Below are 20,018 nucleotides of genomic sequence, written 5' to 3' on the forward strand. Positions count from 1 at the left end.
AGGCCTGTAACCACTTTTACCATTTTTGAACATGGCTGTGTAATCAGATGGCCATAATTTGTTTTCAAAATGGACTCTCAGGACTTCCAGGAGAAAACCAAACCAGTTTCATGAATCAAGGCAGAGCAGATATTGCTGGGCCATGTGGTCTCAGGCCACAGAGTTAATGGCTGAGGTGGCCACTACATGCCACAAACAGCAGGCTTTGCCAGTGTATCCTTTCTGCTGGGCAAAGTTTAGCTGATTCAGTTAGAACATGTCCCATTTTCCACCAATGCTTTAGATGTTAAACCTTGCAGTGAAGCAACAAGGTCACATAAAAGATGATTTCTGGGCACTCTGTTTTGACCATTATCAAATATGGGGATCCTGTGGTGAGAGACAGCACTAATGTCGAACCAGGCTTTACCTGCATAAGAAAAAGTGCTAGCTTAGGAAAAAAAAAAACAAACAGCATTCTAGAGAGAGACTACCACGACAAGGCTGGGTGCATTAGTAGCAGAGATGTGCGGGTATTGCAACGTTTGCTCCTTCTACCTCACTTCCCTTCCTGTACTTACACAATCCCAACATTTAAGGGGCCACATGGGAAACTGAGGGGGCCCGGAGCACTTGGTCTCTTCATCGGCGAGGGGCACACCAGGTGGCTGTACAACCACCCTGACTGACATGGCTCTGCTTGCTAAGGCAGGACCCTGCAGGTCTTACCTGCCCTTGCCAGGAACACCCAAGGTGTTCCTTGGAGACAAGGGGTCTCTCCAAGGAGTTCCTGGAGACAACCAGTCTCTTGCCACGAGACTGGTTTTTACCATGTGAACAGCTCTACCCCCATCTACCTCAATCATTTCTTGTATAATTACTTCTTATAAGAGGAATTCCTTCCTCCCAGAACTCCCCTAAGTGAACGCCTGGGAAATATAGTTCATTCCCTGTGTCACCACCCTCTAAGCTCTCCCAGGGGCTCCAGGACAGACAACAGCACAAAGGTGCCTCAGCTATTTAAACACCACTGATTCTCACCTTCTACCGTGGTCTGTGGGTAAGGTGTGCTTAAAGGTCTCTGCAAATTAACCCGCAATCTCTCTCATTAGTAGCAGTTACTCAGAAACTGGCACAGCTGACTTTTAGTAGAGGGCAGATGTTACATGAAAACTCCTTTTAGTGATGGACGAGAGTTTCGATGCAGAGCTCTGGTGTCTAGTTCTTGTTTTAAAAGTGTGTGGCCATAACCAGCTGTTAGCAGCAGATACAACGCAGCGCTGGTACAGGCAGACATGCAGGATTACTATACCTAAAGTAGGTGCACTTGCACTTCGACTGCGATCTTCAGATATCCAAACAACGCACATAACCACACGCAGCACAATGGGAGAGAACACGCAGAGGGACAAGGTAAAACACAGTTTAAAACTTACGTCAGCAAAATACAAGACAAAAGGAGGGAGGCACATGAGACACATGCGCTACACGCAACACTGAATTGACACAGAGATTAGGATTACCAATATCCCCCATGACAAATAAGAAATGCAGCAGAGGTCTATGGTAGAGAGGGTAAAACAGCACCGCAGTCACTTTGGTGCAGGGAGGTCACTTGCTCCATGACACCCTGAGCAGGTGACTCAGGTGGGCTCCTGCAAGGTGGCAAAGTACCTGGACACCAGCTTTACGGACAGAAGCACTGAAATCTGGACAACATAAATAACTTACTCAAATCCACAGGACCCCTATCTAGATGGCCCATGTTCCAATCCTTTGCAACAGCCATAAGTACACCACTATGTTAGACAAATTAATTTCAGGATGAAACAGGTGATACACAAAAGCACACAGGAAATCAACCAAAGCAAAGAGTTTAACCCTCAGAACAGACTGTACATCTATTCCAAGTAAGCTAGCATATTCCCATGCTGTATGTCACAGGAAAATATGGGAAATGCATAATAGATGTGTAGGTATGTTATTTCTTTTGAACGAAAGTCTAAAATTGTCTTTGAGTAAGTAAGAACAGGAGACTCTTCTGCTCAACAAAGCAGAAGTTATCCCCTTCGGGATTCTGAGAGATAGAGCTAAATTCCCAAATCTCGTGCAACAGAAAGCCAAAAGCTTCAGATGAATGGTGGCAGATTTGTTGCACGGGCTCACTTGACGCTTGAACTGGAAAGTGGAAAGACTACTATAGCAGAGCAAAGAATGCAAGTAGGATTTCAGCTGGTGACTTCTGCATTAAGCAGAACATTTTGTTTATTTCTTCACCATGTGCAAATGTCATCAAATGACAATACCAAAACAACCCCCCCCCACCTCCATTACAAGTCCAAAAATAAACGTTAGCGTAAGTAGCTTGTCAATCTTGTACCTGTTGTCATAATCTCTTTTGTAAGACTCTTAAATACACAAAAAATAAAGAGGAAGACTGAGAGCTGCTGCCTCATTTCTGTACATCTGAAAAATCTTGTGAAAGATAAACATAGGATGAAGCCAGGGGAAAATAAAGCCCACAAATCCCATGTGTGAACCACCGCCAGACAGCAAGCATTTCAAAACAGCAGTAATTCACTACAACGCCTCAGGGGAGATATCACAGCAGAAGCTGAAACAGATCAAATACTTCATTACATCAGTGAGGTTTTGTTGTTGTTTTTTCTTTGATTTTTTTTTTTTTTTGGTTGCTGTTTGATATTTTTAAAACATTCTACTGAGAAAATTACCACCAAGTCACAGTTAGACTACGGCTGCCCTTCCTCCTTCTTAAGACAAGTTACAGTTGTTGTTAAGACCCTTGTTCAATATACACAGAATCTGCATGCAGGTGCACGATACCTACCCAGGTTGGGGGCACTGGCGGTCCTCTTGTTATTTTTTATCTTGAAAAAGCCTCGTCCAAATGAAGATCTGGCTTTACGGGTACCAAAACTGTCCTCATCGCCTGTGCCACCTTGAGAAGGAGACTTCGGAGGGAGGGTCGCAAAATTATTACCTTCCACAGGAGGTTTAACCTGCTCAAGTTAGGGAAACAAGGACTCGATATCATGGAATTTGCAAAAGGTCTTTTGAGAGAAACTGCAAAATGACAGAAAATCTGGAGGGTCACTCTCATTTGTTACTACAAGAAAACAGAATGTAAAAGCTATAGAGAAAAATAAAAGCCATAGAGAAAAATAAAGATCTTAATTTGAACACACTCAGGATCCAGGAATCCTATCACTACCTTTTAGGAGTAACGTATCTTCTTTAAGATGTTTCTCAGTTTCTGCAAGTCTGGCTTACATAAGTAGAAAAGGTAAAAATAGGGTTCTGGAGGGTTCTGAACTTTTCCAGCTTTCCAGGGTTTTTGTCTCCCCCACTGGTGGCTGTGGGGTGGTGGGGAGCAAAGAGGCACAATATGCCGGTTCTCTGCGAAGTGCCAAGCAGCCCCTTTTGTCTATCACTCTTGTGCAATTCCAGAACTAATGAATTAGTTGACTATGTCCACTGCAAAGCCGAGAGGAAATTAAGTATCGAGCAAGGAGTATAAGACAGGCATCAGACACATCAGTTAACCAATTTAGAGGAGTAGTTTTAACCTTGCCAGTTGTTTCACTGTCTCTTTAAAAGAAAGAACCAGTAAACGCATTCACAATCTAAATATGACCCTTTGGCTTTTGCTGAATGGATACAGCATTCACCCTGCAAGTGGTATCTGAGATATGTTGTCTCTGCTCAGGTCTTCCTATAGGTAGTAATTGTTGCATGCAAACTCTGACCACAAAGGACCACAGGGCAACTCTTCTGTAATGACAGTCTCTTCAGGAACACAGTTGTTACTCACAGAAAACAATTTGGAAAGCCAAAGGCATTTAAAGAGACACTAATCAAAGGTAATTACAGAGTCAGTAAAATGCTTAATGGTTAGCTTTGCTAATTATCTAGTGGTAGAATACGTGGGGGAAACACTAGCTTAGATGGCAACCTTATGCTTAACCAGACTGAAAGATAATCCATGTGTGAGAAGACAAGAACGTGCGAGACACTCTAAGCCTGACACTGAAGCGATGGTGACAACCATCATACACTCCTCGCTCTGTTGTCTGCAGCTCTGCCATACCCACTCTGGTACTGCATGTCACAGTTTCACACAAATGAGCCTTTCAACACCCGCTCCCTGCCTGTGTTTCTCCACACACACACACGAGCACGTACACGTTACCTCTGCGGGCTTCTGCGCGGGGTCTCTGTCCTGTTTGGGAAAGATTAAGACAGACATTTAAAAAGTCATTGTTTAAAGCCAGTATTCAATTCATTATGGTTACCTTGAATTGAATTCTGACTGAAATACCTTTCCCTGCCTTTTTTTTTCTTCTCCCAAAGCAAACCTCCTCAGAGCTGTATTTCACACAGATTAATTCTTGCTTTCTTTGAGGCCAGGGAGCTGACATGACAATACAGTTGCTTTGGTTTACTTTGGATTAACCATGTACTTAATTAGCCACATGCAGTCTGTTAAGGCATTAATGGGCACAGCTGGCCGAGAGGACCCAAAGCAGGAATCGGGGTAGAACCAAGCAGATAAAACACCCACAGCCTCCACTTCTTGGTTGTCCAAACAAACCCTAACCCATGAACTCCAGCTTTCATCATCAAGTTCTGGCTACGTTTTCAGTCCTGTTAACATCCCTCCTGAGCTGTGAGGCATAGCTCAGCAGCTTGGCTATCAGAAAACTTAGGAGCCCCTGATTTGATGACATTGTCAGAGGCTAGCTGCTTTTGGTCATTTCCAAAGAGACCTAAACTGAAGCTACCACCAGACATACAAAGGCTCAGTATTTTGTTCCCGACCGCCTAAAACTTATAGTCACCCCAGACTGTATTTTATAATGCACTAATTACATGGCCTTCCAAAATTACTTGCCTTAAACACAGGTAGGAAGTGGTAGTGGGACTTATTTTTTTTCTTGTCCTAAATCAGAAAAGCATCTCAGCTAAAAAGAAAACCTCATTATCTAAGGAAAAACACAGCATGGGAGTCTCAGGTAAACACCTCATACAAAAAAAAAAGCCTGCATTTTCAAGAACAGATTTTCCCTTTTAATGAAATCTGGAAGATGTCACATGTATGTGACCATTGCTAACACATGATGTGAGGAGCCCTACTCTGACTCAGCATTTCTCAGAAGGTGGCAACAGGGTGTCCACAGGGTTGCTGCCATAACAGAGATGTCACCCATATTGCTAAGGAGACAGGAGGAAGTAAAAGCCCAAACCAACCGCTTCGGATGTCTCTTTCCTCAAACTGCTCAGACTGCTGGACTTCTGCAGCGAAGAAGTTCTGAAACAATGACATAAAACCCAAGCTAAGTTATTGGAATTAAATTTCCTAACATAAATACACTCTCAGGAATCAACTTTAAAGAAAGTATTATAATACATGATGAGATATACTAAAAACAAAGACATTTTGAATTAAGGCAATCAATGCACTCATCAGCACCCACGCAATTTGATGAGATACTGTTAGAACATCCACATTGCAATTACTGCTGCTATTGCTTCAGAGACATGATGCCTACCTTTGGATATTTTTGGCTTGTTATTTAATGTTGTATTTTCAGAAGCAGCAGTTACACAGGCAAAGGAAGTTATATCAACAAAAGCTATGAAAAACTGCATTTTTAGCAACAGGCTTCTGACTAATTTGATCCTTAAAGAAGCCAAGAATATTAAGACAAGCATGTTTGTTTTAGTATTTTATCTACAGTGTTATTTTCCATTTTGGACCAGACATCCTCCGACATCTGGTAGGATTTACAGTCCAGAACACTTAAGTCTGGTTAAAAACAAACTTTCCATTAAAGTTTTTCCCACAACCAGGTAGAAATTAAGAGTAACCAGCTGCTGAGCCTCACACCGTGTACCAGGCACGCCCCATTGACTTAAGCTCCTTACTAACAAATCACTTTGACTCAACTTCAAGTTCATACATAGCCCCACATCTCCCCAGGGAACACAGCCATGTGGCAGAAGTTAAAATTATTTTCTCATTGTAGTCAGCTGATGACCTTTCCCCCCACTATTCAAAGGAAACAGCAAATCATGTTCACACGTACTACAGAAAACTGTAGATTCCGAAGTATATTGACAGTCTATAACCTGATGAGAGATGCTTCACAATGTAAAAGAAATTAACCACACATGTGCACAGATAAAGCATTGGAAAATAATGATCACGAGAACATAGGACATGAGCATAAAAGTACCACCATTAAATATAATCTTGGCTAGAATTAATTGACATGTGCATGTGTAAAATATAGGGGGGTGTATTGGGGGCTTTCAAGTTGACAATCACATATAAATATGTTTCCTACACATTTTTGATTGTGATACTTACACTTGACTATCACACAGGTGAGTTTCTGGGGAGGAACCTGTTGATCTTACTTCACTGAAAAAACAAAAAAGATGCAAAAAATATGGCATTTGGGAATCAGTGCCGATACAGAAATTCTATCATCTCAGCCTGCTTTAATACTGCTTTCACTTCAGCTGTTTTGGTACTAACATGACAAATTTTCCCCTCTATGGTGGCAAGTCTTGTGAAAGATAAGGGACAAAGGTGAGCTCAAGAATCCCAGGAAGGACAACCTGCACTGTTAAACTGATGACAATACTTCACTGTTCAGCTTCAATAAATGCAAAGGTTACAGCAGTTACAGGGCCAGCAGCAGCACCAAGAAGTGGAGATCAGTGGCTCCCTGCGAGTCACCCACAGCACTGGGCATTTTGTTGCATGTTAGAGCCTTGTTTTGTTTTGGGTTTTTTTTTCAGAATGGGACACAAATGGTCCTGCTGGTCATGGCTAGAGCTGCATGAGGCATAGCACAGCAGGCACCAGACACCAAGCAGAGCTGGTCTTCTGGACAGGATGCTTTCCTTGACTGGAACTGAAAAATCACATATCAACCTGTGCTTGCACTGGTTTTTCACATTGAGATTGATGATGGTGTTAAGCAAACAAGATTCCTTTCCTTGCCTCTGGATTTTTAGTATTTGATACTCATTTAGATAAAGCCAGGAACTTGCACCCTGAAGAAGAAACCCTAGCACAGCCTTTGTCCAGCTGTGAGTTCTGTGTCCTTTGCAGCCCTCCCTGCAGTGCCAGTCCAGATCTGCAGGGGCCGAGTTTCATCACCTGGGCAAGAAGGCTGCTGGCTGAGGAACGATGGAGAAGCAGAGAGACAACCACTTGTCAGTGTGGGGGCCCCTGGGTGCCACAGCTCAGCCACAACCCCCAGGTGTAGCCACGCACCCCACCCCAGATTCCCGTGCCTACATGTTCTGTCCATCTTTCAAAACTGCAGGCAGGTCTCTCAAAAGAGCAATTGAAGAAATACGATATTGTTGCATTTCATCATGCCAAAGGACAGCAGCAAGCATATCTCTCTCTCCAGTCTTTAAGATGCCTCTTGGGTTTCTTTCTGGGGCTCCATTAATGGCTTGAGGTTAGAGCTGCACAAGCCTTTTGTTGCAGTTTTGGCCGTGCCTTACACCAACTTTTAGCAACTGTGGAAAATGTTTGAATGCAAATCATCAGGAATGCATTTGTGCCAGCACAGCCAACACTATCTCAGCCAGACCTAGATGATGTAAACCTAGATAAAAATAATGATTCTGTGTCCTTCATTATGTTAGATCAGTTTTTCTCTCCTTCTGTTCATTTCTTGCGAAGCAGCTGGTATAAAGTGCTGCTACAAGCAACAACCACCAAGCCAATGCCTGCTTACCAAAAAAGATTTAATCAACATACTTTAAGAATATAAGCTTAGTTCGCTATAGCTAGTCAAGTGAATGCTAGCCACCTTTATCTGACTTAATGACTTGATAATATAGCAACTGACAGACTACTACTCTCATTGAACATCACAGAATATTGGAATTACAATTGAAAAATACATGGAAACAATAATACCTCATTTCACTTGCAGGATCTGGCCTAGGCTGTGTTTTCATTTTCTCTGCAACAGTTTCTGAGGTCTTGGATGTTGATGAAAAAGAAGGGATTGAAATCTGTAAAATACTGGTGTGGATCTGTAAGGAATTCTAAAAAGAATTTAGAATATGTCATACTGTTTTGAGTTGAAATTAAGCAGTCATAAATGAAAAAAAAAAGTAACAGATAAACTATGAAAAGAAGGATCTGAAATAAAATTTTTAGAAGTTCTTTCTTTCTTTCTTTCTTTCTTTTTCTTTCTTTCTTTTTCTTTCTTTCTTTCTTTCTTTCTTTCTTTTTCTTTTTCTTTCTCTTTCTTTCTTTCTTTCTTTCTTTCTTTCTTTCTTTCTTTCTTTCTTTCTTTCTTTCTTTCTTTCTTTCTTTCTTTCTTTCTTTCTTTCTTTCTTTCTTTCTTTCTTTCTTTCTTTCTTTCTTTCTTTCTTTCTTTCTTTCTTTCTTTCTTTCTTTCTTTCTTTCTTTCTTTCTTTCTACTGTAATACAATGCCGATTTATTACTTGCAAGACGGCACTGAAAGTAAAACATAAGCTACAGCATAGATAAAAATCTCACAAGTCTCCCAAAGCTGCCTCCTAAATCCATCTCTACCACAGACCCCATGAGGCTGGTTCACTATTCAGGTTTATGCCTGTCCTCAGTAACTCAGAGAATACTAAAAGCTGCTAAACATTTAATTTAATTTTGGTTTCTTCACAGTGCGTTTATGCTGTTTAAGTTAAGTCCCTGCTCTGACTCAGAACTTAAAGAAGAGAGATCTATAGTTTTATTTGTAAAAATCAGAGATTGGACCACAACCTACTTATCATTTAACTCAATGGATGGAATAATGATTGCATTCTTTTAAATATGACAGGATATATTAAATAAGTCCCAACATGTCTCATTCAAGTTCCTGACAAATTAAATGCAGCTCCTAAAACAGCTATGTTTGATAGGAAAAGTAGTTTAGACCGATTCTCATGATAAATACAGCTATTTGCTGTCTCCTATTTGATAATTAAGAAAACTTTAACTGAACTCAGATGAAACTCCTCAGCAGCCTTCACAAGAAAACTACGTTGTCCAAAATGATACGAGACATTACTAAAAACTCTGCAACCCAGAAAAAAAATCTTTTCAGAAACTTGAGTTTTGGCATCTGCAATATGAATCCAGCACAAGCAATGTTTTGATGGAGTGATAGCGTTAAATGAGAAAGAAAAAAGATACCTCTTCATTAATATTCATGTTAAACTCATCGTGAATTGGAGATGCTGTTACTGGGGTTGGGGATGGGCTTTTCTCTGGGTCAGTCAGACTTGGCGTGTCCAACAAAACTGTGGAAACAGATCCTGAATTGAAGAAGTCCTCACTGTCACTTTCCTTGCCTGAAGGGAGAGAAAATGGAAAAGGTTAGGACTTTTTTTTTTTAATTTTTAATTTTTTTTTTTTAGGACAGACTACAATAGGAGAAGGGGAGTCATTGCCAAGTGTCAATTCACAATTCAACCACCACAACACAGCACGGTTAGAGCAAAGGGAGAACATATTTCTGACAGCAAAAAGCCCAGTGAATGCCCTCAGGGCCTTTAGTGGGATCAGCTTCAACAAGCTGAATAAACTGGTGTAGTTATTTCCTGTCCCATGTTCTGGAATTTCATACTAAATACTTCTTTTCCCTCATTCACTAAGGTAAGACCAGGGGGTCAAGTCTGCCTGAAACTTAAGCTGTCCCTATGGTATCTTCAAGTTACCCGTAGGAAAAATGCAGCCCACTGCACAAGAGTCTAATACCAGCTTTTAAATGACCACATTACGTTTGCCGATTGACACACACTGAGTGTGTCTCATCTAGTTAATGCCATACCCCGCACCAGCATCTGGCATCCTTTGCTCCCAATGAGTGACTTGCTGCTCCTGAACTGCCTTAGTGCTACCAAAAGGTTTGGATGTGCACACTTGTTGAGGATACCAGAGTACTGACACTGACAAGAAGAAGTTAAAGGCAACCAATACTTTCTAAAAAGCAGGCAGAAATCTAGCACTCATTGCCAAAGATCTGATGCAAGTACAAACCAAAGTCAGTTCACAGCAAAAACCTCTCTTGTCCATTTTTCACTGCCTGAAATCTGTCCATGCTCCATGAACTGACCATGAAGCACAGCTCCCAGAGACTCAAGGTCTGTTTTAGCATCCAAGATCCAAAGCCCACAGGCAGTTTTCAGCTCAGGATGCTCTGGCACATGCCAGCTCCCATCCAGGCTTACGTCTATGACGCTGGACTAAGAGAAGCCACTGCATCCACCTCAGGGCTGCAGGTGCTCTTGGGGGGCAGGACAAGCAGTTGGAGACCATGGATGAGGACTTTCACGTGGCCCTGCAAATCAGCTGGTGCGCTCAGGAGCAGAGGTCAGGATCTCCTTGCTGCAATCACTGACGCCCCACAGGGATGGCCTCTCAAAAGCCAGGCAGTAGGAAAGAGGGCCACCAGGACCCTCTCCTTTCCCTGGGTCTCACCCCCAGACTCAGCAGCACGTCCAGATGGGGCTCTGCCCTGGGCCAGGATGGCAGACCCAAGAGCCCAAATGAATCCACCACCACAAAACCACATCTTTTGCCCTCTCACTCACTTCGGGTTATTGACAATCTTCACTCTTTGAAAGGATCCATGGGGGCTCCTACATCTCTCCCCCTTAGGGAAGGTCATCCACCTCCCACATTTACATGGCCAACAAAATCCACAAGCCTTTCTTTATCCTAAAGAAGCTCAGGCAACGAGCTCAGGTCAATTCAAGGCTTGTGGAAGGCTGGGTTGGCCTTCTCTGGCCTTTAGAGGACTCAGTGACAACGGTAGTTTCCATAACAAGGTAATATAACACTGTGGTGCACAGACTTTTAAGTGGCACATATATTATACGTGTATACATTATTAGAATGCTAATTTCTAAAATATGCTGGGGACAGGTCTTTCAGAGGACAGTGACCTACAAAATGCAACTTGAGTGCTGAAAGAACAGGATGACGCAGGGAAAAAACCCACCAGGCCAGGATTATTGCTGTAAAGGGAGAAGCTAATTTTCTAACATCTAAGAAAAATGCCAGTGTAACGTTCCACATATGTTTCTTTTTATTTTCTTTTAAGGGAGAAAGGAGAGAGACAGGGTTTTCAAAGCAATTCCATCAAACTGATGACCAATTGAACATTTATCACCTTTGGGGATCAAAAGCTCCTGGATCTGGAAGCCTCCACCTGGAAGCCTCATGCAACAATGGACTGTTACATGTTATGGTGTATATTACAGCTACTGTTTCAGCCACGCAGTTAAGCTCATTATCTGGTGGCAAAGAAGGCTTCTTTGAGGCGGGGGCGGGGGGGGGGGGGGGGTGTGAAGAAAGACTGTAAGGAAAAGCCAGCCTGGCCCCTGACTGCGGTAAGCAAGGAAAACTATTCCACAGCTGCTGTGTGTGGTGGTTTGCAAACGCTTCCCTACGTGCCGAAGACGTGGCGTGTCATCGCGACATAGTCCTGGCAGCACATCCACTTTGCTACAGACATTTTTGCAGCTCTCGGGTGTTACTACTACACCGTGTGCAGCCGCCAGGGTGGTGCTCGTTTGGCTGGTAGGAACGTGCTTGTTCAGGCACTGCTGGGCTCAGCTGCCAACCCCTCCCCAGGAACACATGCAAGAGAGCCCTGAAAGGCATTCGGGAGGCTACGGGAAGAGCCTGAGCGCTCATTGTATTCAAACTGATTTTACAAGGGGGAAATAAGCAGCATGACAAAAATAGTTACTATTTACCAGATGATAAATGGGACAGCACCCAAATGTGCAGCTGCCTGGACAAATAAGGCAAATTACCAGTTCACACCAGCTGAGTAACTGATTTTTACTCTACCTAAGGGATGCCTCCGAAGATAGTAACTCTAAGAGTCAGTATAACTCTACCACAATGTACCTAGAGTTTAAATGAGAGTAGGCTTTAATTTATTTTTTGATTGTACAATACCTTTTTTTCCTTGAGCCAGTATCACCATGTCTTGAACTTTCTTGTACCTGTTCAGAGATTGCCGAAGCTCTTCTATCTTCCGATCCTAAAATAAAGGAAAGCTGTGACTGTGCTTCTTCCTTCAGCAACTCAAAAATAAGAAATACAAATACTAGACATTCTTTGGCTTAACTGGTTGTGAGACTAAAAGAAATGGGAAGTGTGGATGGGACAGGACCCAGAACTCTGTTATCCGGAATATCAAAACTCGTATTTAGCAAAACTATCACCTGGTTAATCACCACAATTGTCCCAGCCTTGAAAGTGGATTTCAGGTCCCTTGTTAAGTCAAAGGTAGAGTATAATAAATTTGTGATGTACAAAGAAAGCAGTAATCAAAGGACTTGGGGCTTTGGTGATCAAAAGAAAATATCCTATAAAATGCACATGCTTATAACTGTGCAAAACCATACAGGAAAACAACTTATACTTTATAGAAAGCCCTTCTGGAAACACAGCCTGTGATATCTCATGGGACTTGTATAGAGCTCTTTACATTTTCAAAACATGGTGTAAATTGCAGTTGCACTGAACTGAATAATAAACAGTGTAAGGACTCCGTGTCTATGCAAACAAGGCTCACAAAAGCTTAGTTACAGTCCCTTAAAAGCACCACAGTGCTTACAACCATAGTGAATCATTGATTCTTACAAATTTGATTTTTTAATTGAATTGTGACAAGTTCGTATATAAAGATTTTCTTAGAGATTTAACTCAAACTGATGAATGACCACTGAAAAAAATAATGACTTTGCTACCTTCTCTTCATTTGCTGCCATTAGAGATTCTACCGCCTTCTTCATTTTCTGTACCTCTATATCTAAAAACACAATACAGTTCTCTAAGTCAATTTACATAAGACAGTGTAAAGAAATAAGAAAAAAAACCAACACAATGTAGAACAAGTCGGTAATATCCGAGAGTAAATTCACAAATTAAAAGACAAACCATAAGTCACTTAAATTCTATTTTAGATGGAAATATATAGAAGAAAACCCTTTTTCCTCTAAACCATTTTTCGGACTTTTTTTAATATCAAGGAAATGATGAAATTCAGGAAATTTCCTTACCCACCTTCCCAGACTTAGGAAAATGAAAAGTCAAGAGTAAAACTGCTGCTTGACTTTCACGATCTCCATCTTTCAAATAATTGCAAAACAAAAAATCCAAAATATAAAATGCTACATTTGGAGTGCAATAAAATACATCCTCATTACAACAGTCAACAAACATTCCAAATGGCATCTCAAAAGCCCACTATACAAAACAACAGGATTAATGGATATGATGAAGAAAGCATTGTGCAGTGATGCTTAGTCTTAATTCAGTATGGATGTACAAATGAGGACAGCACAATGGAATGATACAAGTATTTGCTGTGATGAGCAGTCATGCTAGGATATATATGGTAGTCCAGACTTGGAAAAGGTCCCTAATACAGATGACAGTGTTCTGTGCTTCATCTATAATCCTTATTTACAAAGAAGTATAAATACATGGGAACATGTATGTTCTAATGAGGTTAGAATTTGGAGGTATTCTGGACTAGAAATTAAAAAAGAATGGAAATAATGTCAATTCTTGCTATAAATCTAACTTGCATAAATGAAGTAAACTTTAAATTTCATTACAAACATAGGCAGGTGGCCAAATTCACAGAGAAGTTAAGCGTTTTACCTGGTTTTATCTTCCTAAAACTTCTCAAAAAGAGTGGGAAGAACATTTTCTTCCTTAATGAAATGCAAGAAAAATGCCTGGCTGGCTTTCTATTAGGCTAAAACTGCAATTGATCTAGTTCCAATGATTTTCACTCAGCCACATTAAGAGAAAATCTGGTTTACTGGATTGTGAGTGCATTTCATTGAGAGACAACTGTTCTGTGAGTCTCCATGAGACCAAATCTTTCTTTGCCTATCAGCTTTTCCTCAGAAAACTTTGTATTTCAAGCATGATATACCCACCCTTATTCTCAAATTTTACTGTAACTAAGGGTTATAGATGATGCAACCTAACAACATTTGTTAAAGCAGTTTTGCGAACACATGCAGAAAGCTATTTCCGAAAGCACTTCTGAAATGCAAACGCTTGTGGAAAGACACCAGAAACCTTACTTTTATCTTTGAGCTTCTTTTTACAATTTTCATCTGTGCAGGAAAATCCATTGGGTTTGAAATTAGCATGAAGGTTATGACATTAAATAACTTTTAACACAGTATCGATACTTCAGGAGTCAACTATTCCTCATGTATTGCAGAAGCAAGCACTCCCCTGGTGCTACTGTACCTAATGACACAAAATAGTCCCACTGATCTTATACAAAACTACCTGTCTCAAAGACATATTTTTCAAATGTATGTTTTCATTTGCAAGGCCTCAGAAGAGGTTTATGCCACTAGATTACTCTTAAGCTAACGCTTTACTAGCAAAAGCCAGGTAAGTGATAACGGAAGCGTATTCGTTCAGAAAGCACAATTCAGCTCATGGGGCAGATAATGTGTGTTATCTGCAAATAGCATTACTCATATACTTGCTCCAAGGCAGAAATAACATGGTTCATCATGGCTGAAGATCCTCCGCTGGACTATACTGAAAACTAAACTAAAGCTGAGAACCAGAGGGTAATGGGAGTTCAACATACACAGCGGTCCCCAGGATGAAAAGCCTCATATAAACAGTCATAAATGCAATAAAGCCAGACCTTGTTCACATTTAAACGTTCTTAGAAAAAGGAATCATGGTTCAATTTAGTCACTTTTAGTGCTCTTACAGTTTTTTTCTTTTTAAACAGATCATTTTATTAAATAAAATATGACAGTCTACACACAGCATTTTCCTCCTCAGGTCAGGGAAGGAGATTAACTAAACTTTTGAGGCTTTACTTTTCTAAAAAACATATTTTAAAAGCACAATCTTCAAATCAGCAATAACTACCCATGAGATATATTCAGAAGTAAAATTGCAGCAAGTCAAAGAAAAAGTCTGTGGAGAAGTTTTGTGAGACTTTAAAGAAAAAATTTTAAATAATTTCCCCAACCTAAGCTTCCCCCCAAATAAATACCGATTTCGTTTCTTCTTTGCCAGAAAATAAAATAATTTTTTGACATGTAAAAATTCTGTGCTAATTCAAGCTTAATTAGGATTTAGACTTATCCAGTGCACAAATACAGAACCAGTCCTCAATTTTATCTTCTTAGGGCTGGGTCCACACTGAAGATTTGCTAGCACACATCATAGTTTGACTTGCAGTATGGCTTTTCCCCTTTCTTAACACTAAGGGATGTACAAACAAAGCCCAGCACAGGTACGTGTGCAGAAAGTTCCCTTCTCAATATAACCTTTTTAGGGAACTTCCTGAAAGTTTTAGGATTTCTTTGCCAATATAAACGGCATCTTCCGAGGCACCATGTAAACAGCTTACTAGGAATTACCTAGGCTAGTTTAAAGTTGATTAAGAACCTGCTACAATGGTAGGTTCAGCAGTTGCATCATGAATACCCCCTAAATATATTAAAAGAAGTAAACACCAAGACAGAAAGTCTATGAAAACTGAGGCTTTTATCTGCTATTTCCTGTACAATCCTTCATGGAACCATGACCTCAGATGAGGTGACTGAGGAGGACACAGTGACAGAGCCTCCCTTTTTCTTACCTCTGTCCAGTATTTCAATTCCTTCTCCTTTCAGCTTGCAAACCAATTTTTCCTGCAGCCTTTTAACCTCAGCTTCCTTTTGCTCCAGTTTGTCTTTCAAAGCCGTTAGCTCATCCTGTAACAGAGAGAGAATCACTCAGTGACAGCTTCTGCACACACCTGAGGTATTTCCAGAATCCCCTCCTATGAAGCACAGTGGACAGGTCCTCGGCGGGTGGAAATGACCAAGGTCCCCCTGACATTTACACTGGCTGAGGGTGCACCCACCAAACTCTGCCTCTGAACACCATAACAGACCATTGAGCCCGTAAGGGGGAAAAGCCAAGGGGCTTATGGTCCAAAAGTGTTCATTTGATGTATAATTTGAAAAGAGATTTTACATCTAAATTTTAAAAAGAAAGAATAAAGAAAAAAAAAAAAAGGCATTATTTATTTAACCTTGCTGAGACAGAAAAAGTGCAGGTGATGAGGCTGAATGCTAACATTTAGGAATGTTTAGTTCATGTTTATAGGGCATTTTGCATGTTCAAAGCCGGATAATTATGGAACTGTGCTTACACCCGACTAAGGACATTTTCAGAAATAACCACTGCTTCTATGAAAGAAAAGTCAATCACGACACCATCAAGCACATAAACACATACTGGAAAGCAGTTCAGATGAAAATGTGGTACCTCTGCCACAGTTTGGGTTTGCTGATCAAGCATTAGGAAAGGAAGCTTAGTGCTGAGATTCATGGTAATAAGACAGATGGTGTTTGGGGGAGTTGCTGTCAAATTTTAACTTTGCTCTAACCATCTGCACTAGCAAGTGACTGGCACGGATCCATGCATTTAACTTTTTAAAATTTGAGTTAAATCCTACCCAGCTTAGTAACATGTTTCTTTGATGTCCGAGGATATCTTGTGCAACAGCATCATCAAGACAGGACCCTCAGTGCAAATGTACCCAACACTGAAAATTTAATTTGTTCAGTTTGTAAACAAAACAAAACAAGGCAAGATTCATAATTTTTGGCATTTACAGCTTCTAATGGAAGTGTTAAATCCCTAAAGGAACAAATCAAACTAGAATACTGTGGCTTAGGTATATTCCTGAGCTTCCCTCAAAAGATCTATTGCAAATATGTAGAAATATCTGTGACCCAAACTAAGGCCCAGACTACAGAATTTCCCGAAATCGTTTCCTGTTTGCTCTAAAGCACCATTAAAAAAATAAATAAATCTTTGTTTTCAAGAAACCAAAGCTTCTTCCAGAACAGTAGTTGGGCAATTCAGTCCTCCCGTGCTCCAGTTTGGTACTGATTTTGATGGGATTTCTGCCAGTGTAGGACCAATGCTTCTCCAAAACACAAGACCATCTCTTGGTCACTTGAGAAGCTGCTGCTATAACCATGGGCAACTAGAGCTGCATGTAGTTGTTGATGTGTATTTTTCTTTCCCTAAATTAGAAACACAATATGTGAATTTACATGTGGGAGAAGGGACAGTGTAAAAGAATCACTATTTTCCAGTTAGTTGTCATGAATAAATTTTCTCTAAAAAGGTAAGAAAAAGCTCTGTTTGAATAATGGGCATAAGCTACTGAACAGGCAATCTTCCCTTGGAAAGGGAATGATTCTAACCCAAGTCTAACTCCATTACGTGTAACCTATGCAAAACTCACAAGACTAAAACCCTGTCCCATCCAGTAAAAAAGCTGTTTACAAGGAATATCTACATAAAGAGCTTTCCACATCTAATGGGAAAGGGAAAGGGCACACTGCATATCAACACACAGCAATTAATGAAGAACAAAGCATGACAGCACGATGCAAGACAGACTGTAAAACAGTGGAACATGAAGAATTCAAAACAGGCCCAATGTTACCCAGAAACTACTACACCTTTAGTATCTGGCTTTTTTGCTCCATCCGCTGCTTTTCATACTGCATCTGACCCACTTTGATTTTCATGCTAGAAAGTTTGGCCATTAAAGACTGGTAACAGAGACAGAGGAGTGAGAGAAAACTAAAGATAGAAAAGAACAAGGCTAAATGGCAAGAGAAGTTAGACACTTAGAGAAACCCACTGCTAGAATTACTTAGGAGAATGCTTTCTCTTCAAAAGTCGTTGATTTTTAGCACATTTAGAGGAGAAAATAAATGCTCAGTTTGCTCTCACATATGGCACATGCCTTATGTACTGCAACTGGTGTTCCTTGACAAATACGTGAAACAAGGGACTAAATAAGTAAATATATTTATTGTTAACAGCCAGCTGCATGGTGAGTTATTCGTCATGAAAAACAATACCCAGATCTCAAAACCACAGCATGAAATTTGGAAATAACCCCTGTTTCTAAGCAAGTATCATCAAAAGCCTGGGCGTGAATGTGCTCAGGATTTTGCAGGGTGCAGGCAAGGACTAGGAAAAAAAAGAGTAAACTTCTAAAGCCTGACATACACCCACCTCTGCTTCCTCCCCTCAGCCTCACTTACTTTGGTTGTTTTAAGTTTCTTCTCATACTGGAGTCTTTCATTGTCCATTTCTCCCACTCTCAATCGCAATTCATTTATTTCCTGGATCAAATCCTGAGCAAGGGGAAAAACAAGATCAGAAACGACACAGAAATTCAGTAAATAAAAGAGAGTGATAGCTGCCCAGGCATGCCTCGGCAGGACCTGTAAAAACACAGCGGCAACAAAAAAGACTCTGTACACAAAAACACACCACCCAAATTCATAGTTAAGTCAAGAAATTCAGAGCTTTCTGGATATCCAGCGACCCTATTTCTCAGTTTCTGCATTGCTGCACTGAGTGCAAGAGGGCAGAGGACAAAGAGAGACATAAATTTCTGTTGCGTTCCCTGTGCTGAAGGCCAAGAAAGGCCTCCTGCCCCTCTGGCTGCCCAACTGCTTGGATGTCCACCACAACAAGTGGTAACGGAAAGCAGTGGCAGTGGCCACATCCTCCCCACTTCAGGCTCGCTGGCTGTCACCTGCCTTTTGAAAATATGAAGTGATTGCAGTGTAAATCTATGTTTCTGTCACTCAGATGAGCCCCTCTAATGGAGGGCTGAATGGAAAGACCCTCACTAGTTTCTACAAGCATAAAGTCCTATGTATTTAAGCATCAATGGCGCCACTATATTTGAGATTTTCAAGTTCAGCCTGTTTTGGAAGAAAGTTGGAACCACCACCAACTCACACCTGAGCTCTTTGGAGAAGAAAAGGCTGAGAGGGGATCTTATTTATGCTTATAAATATCTCAACGGTAGGTGTCAGGAGGATGGGACCAGACTCTTTCCAGTGGTGCAGAACAACACAATGAGTGGCAACGGGCACAAACTGAACCGTAGGAGGTTCCATCTGAATATAAGGAGAAACTTCTTTACTCTGAGGGTGCCAGAGCACCGGAACAGGCTGCCCAGAGAGGCTGTGGAGTCTCCTTCTCTGGGGACATTCAAAACCCACCTGGACACATTCCTGTGCGATCTGCTCTGGGTGAACCTGCTTTAGGAGGTAGGTTGGACTGGATGATCTCTAGAGGTCCCTTCCAACCCCAAACATTCTGGGACTCTGCCCTTAGTGTCACCAGCTCACCTTAGTGTCCCTTCCTCCAATAGTGAAACAAACCCTGAGTTTGACTGCCCACCAAAGTGCAAGGCACCCTTTCTCCAAACCTTCCCGTCCTCTAGATGGGGAAACGGGATCTTAAGTAGCCAGTGTCCAGCTTGTGGGACAGCCAGGACAGAGTGACCCTCCATATGAGAGACAATGAACCACAGGTTATAGGGAAAATTACCTTCCTGCTCTGCAGAGGAACACATTAGCAGAAAGCTGTGGCTTTCACACAACTCAAAGATGTCCAGCAAGCTTCTGCCTCATTTATATCTCACTGACCTTTATATATAGACACCAGATCAGTGTTATGTTTGTGTGAAAAAAACAAAAAAGAAGAAAAAAGGTGTTTCTCAGCAGCTACTGTAATGCTGTATCACCAGGAAAGTCTTCCAAAGACAAGATAAGCTCTCTGTGCACCCCAGAAAACAAGAGGACTTGAACTACAGCATGATGGCTTCTAAACTACTAAGAAGATAGCACAGTACTTAGGCTTGCTTGTCTTCCTACACGGTAGGTCAAATCCTATCCATGTCAGGCAGCTCTGTACATCAGTCTAACAACTGCCAGCACAATTTTTCAGAGCTAATTGTATAATTAACAGAGATTTGTAATTTATAAATTGACAAGCCAGCAGCTGACACTTGGAGGTTATTCATGGGTCCCTGGTAACACCTGCCTTCCAGCCCCACACCACACTCTCTGAGCTAATGAACCTCTGTTTTTTATTTTGTACGTAATGAATGTGATGACA

The 20,018-nt window shown here is 41.2% G+C and overlaps 1 protein-coding gene across 11 annotated transcripts in view; it reads right to left on the reverse strand.

Moving 5' to 3' along the window:
• PPFIBP1 (PPFIA binding protein 1) overlaps positions 1-20,018 on the reverse strand; it is a 119,030-nt gene that overhangs the window by 13,967 nt on the left and 85,045 nt on the right. For 3 of the 11 annotated variants that reach the window (XM_082063950.1, XM_082063946.1, XM_082063949.1), the window contains 13 exons: positions 18,143-18,235; positions 17,549-17,641; positions 15,664-15,778; positions 14,126-14,158; positions 12,773-12,834; positions 11,976-12,060; positions 9,198-9,355; positions 7,949-8,079; positions 6,371-6,424; positions 5,248-5,308; positions 4,190-4,219; positions 2,828-2,999; positions 1,292-1,324 (listed from right to left, as the gene is read on the reverse strand). In XM_082063950.1, coding sequence (XP_081920076.1) covers positions 1,292-1,324; positions 2,828-2,999; positions 4,190-4,219; positions 5,248-5,308; positions 6,371-6,424; positions 7,949-8,079; positions 9,198-9,355; positions 11,976-12,060; positions 12,773-12,834; positions 14,126-14,158; positions 15,664-15,778; positions 17,549-17,641; positions 18,143-18,235 — 1,120 coding nt within the window. The remainder of the gene's footprint in view (positions 1-1,291; positions 1,325-2,827; positions 3,000-4,189; positions 4,220-5,247; positions 5,309-6,370; positions 6,425-7,948; positions 8,080-9,197; positions 9,356-11,975; positions 12,061-12,772; positions 12,835-14,125; positions 14,159-15,663; positions 15,779-17,548; positions 17,642-18,142; positions 18,236-20,018) is intronic. The other 8 variants (XM_082063951.1, XM_082063954.1, XM_082063953.1 and 5 more) reach the window with 8 other exon arrangements.

The sequence above is a fragment of the Streptopelia decaocto genome (assembly GCF_964273445.1).
Source record: "Streptopelia decaocto genome assembly, chromosome: 1".
NCBI lineage: Eukaryota > Metazoa > Chordata > Aves > Columbiformes > Columbidae > Streptopelia > Streptopelia decaocto.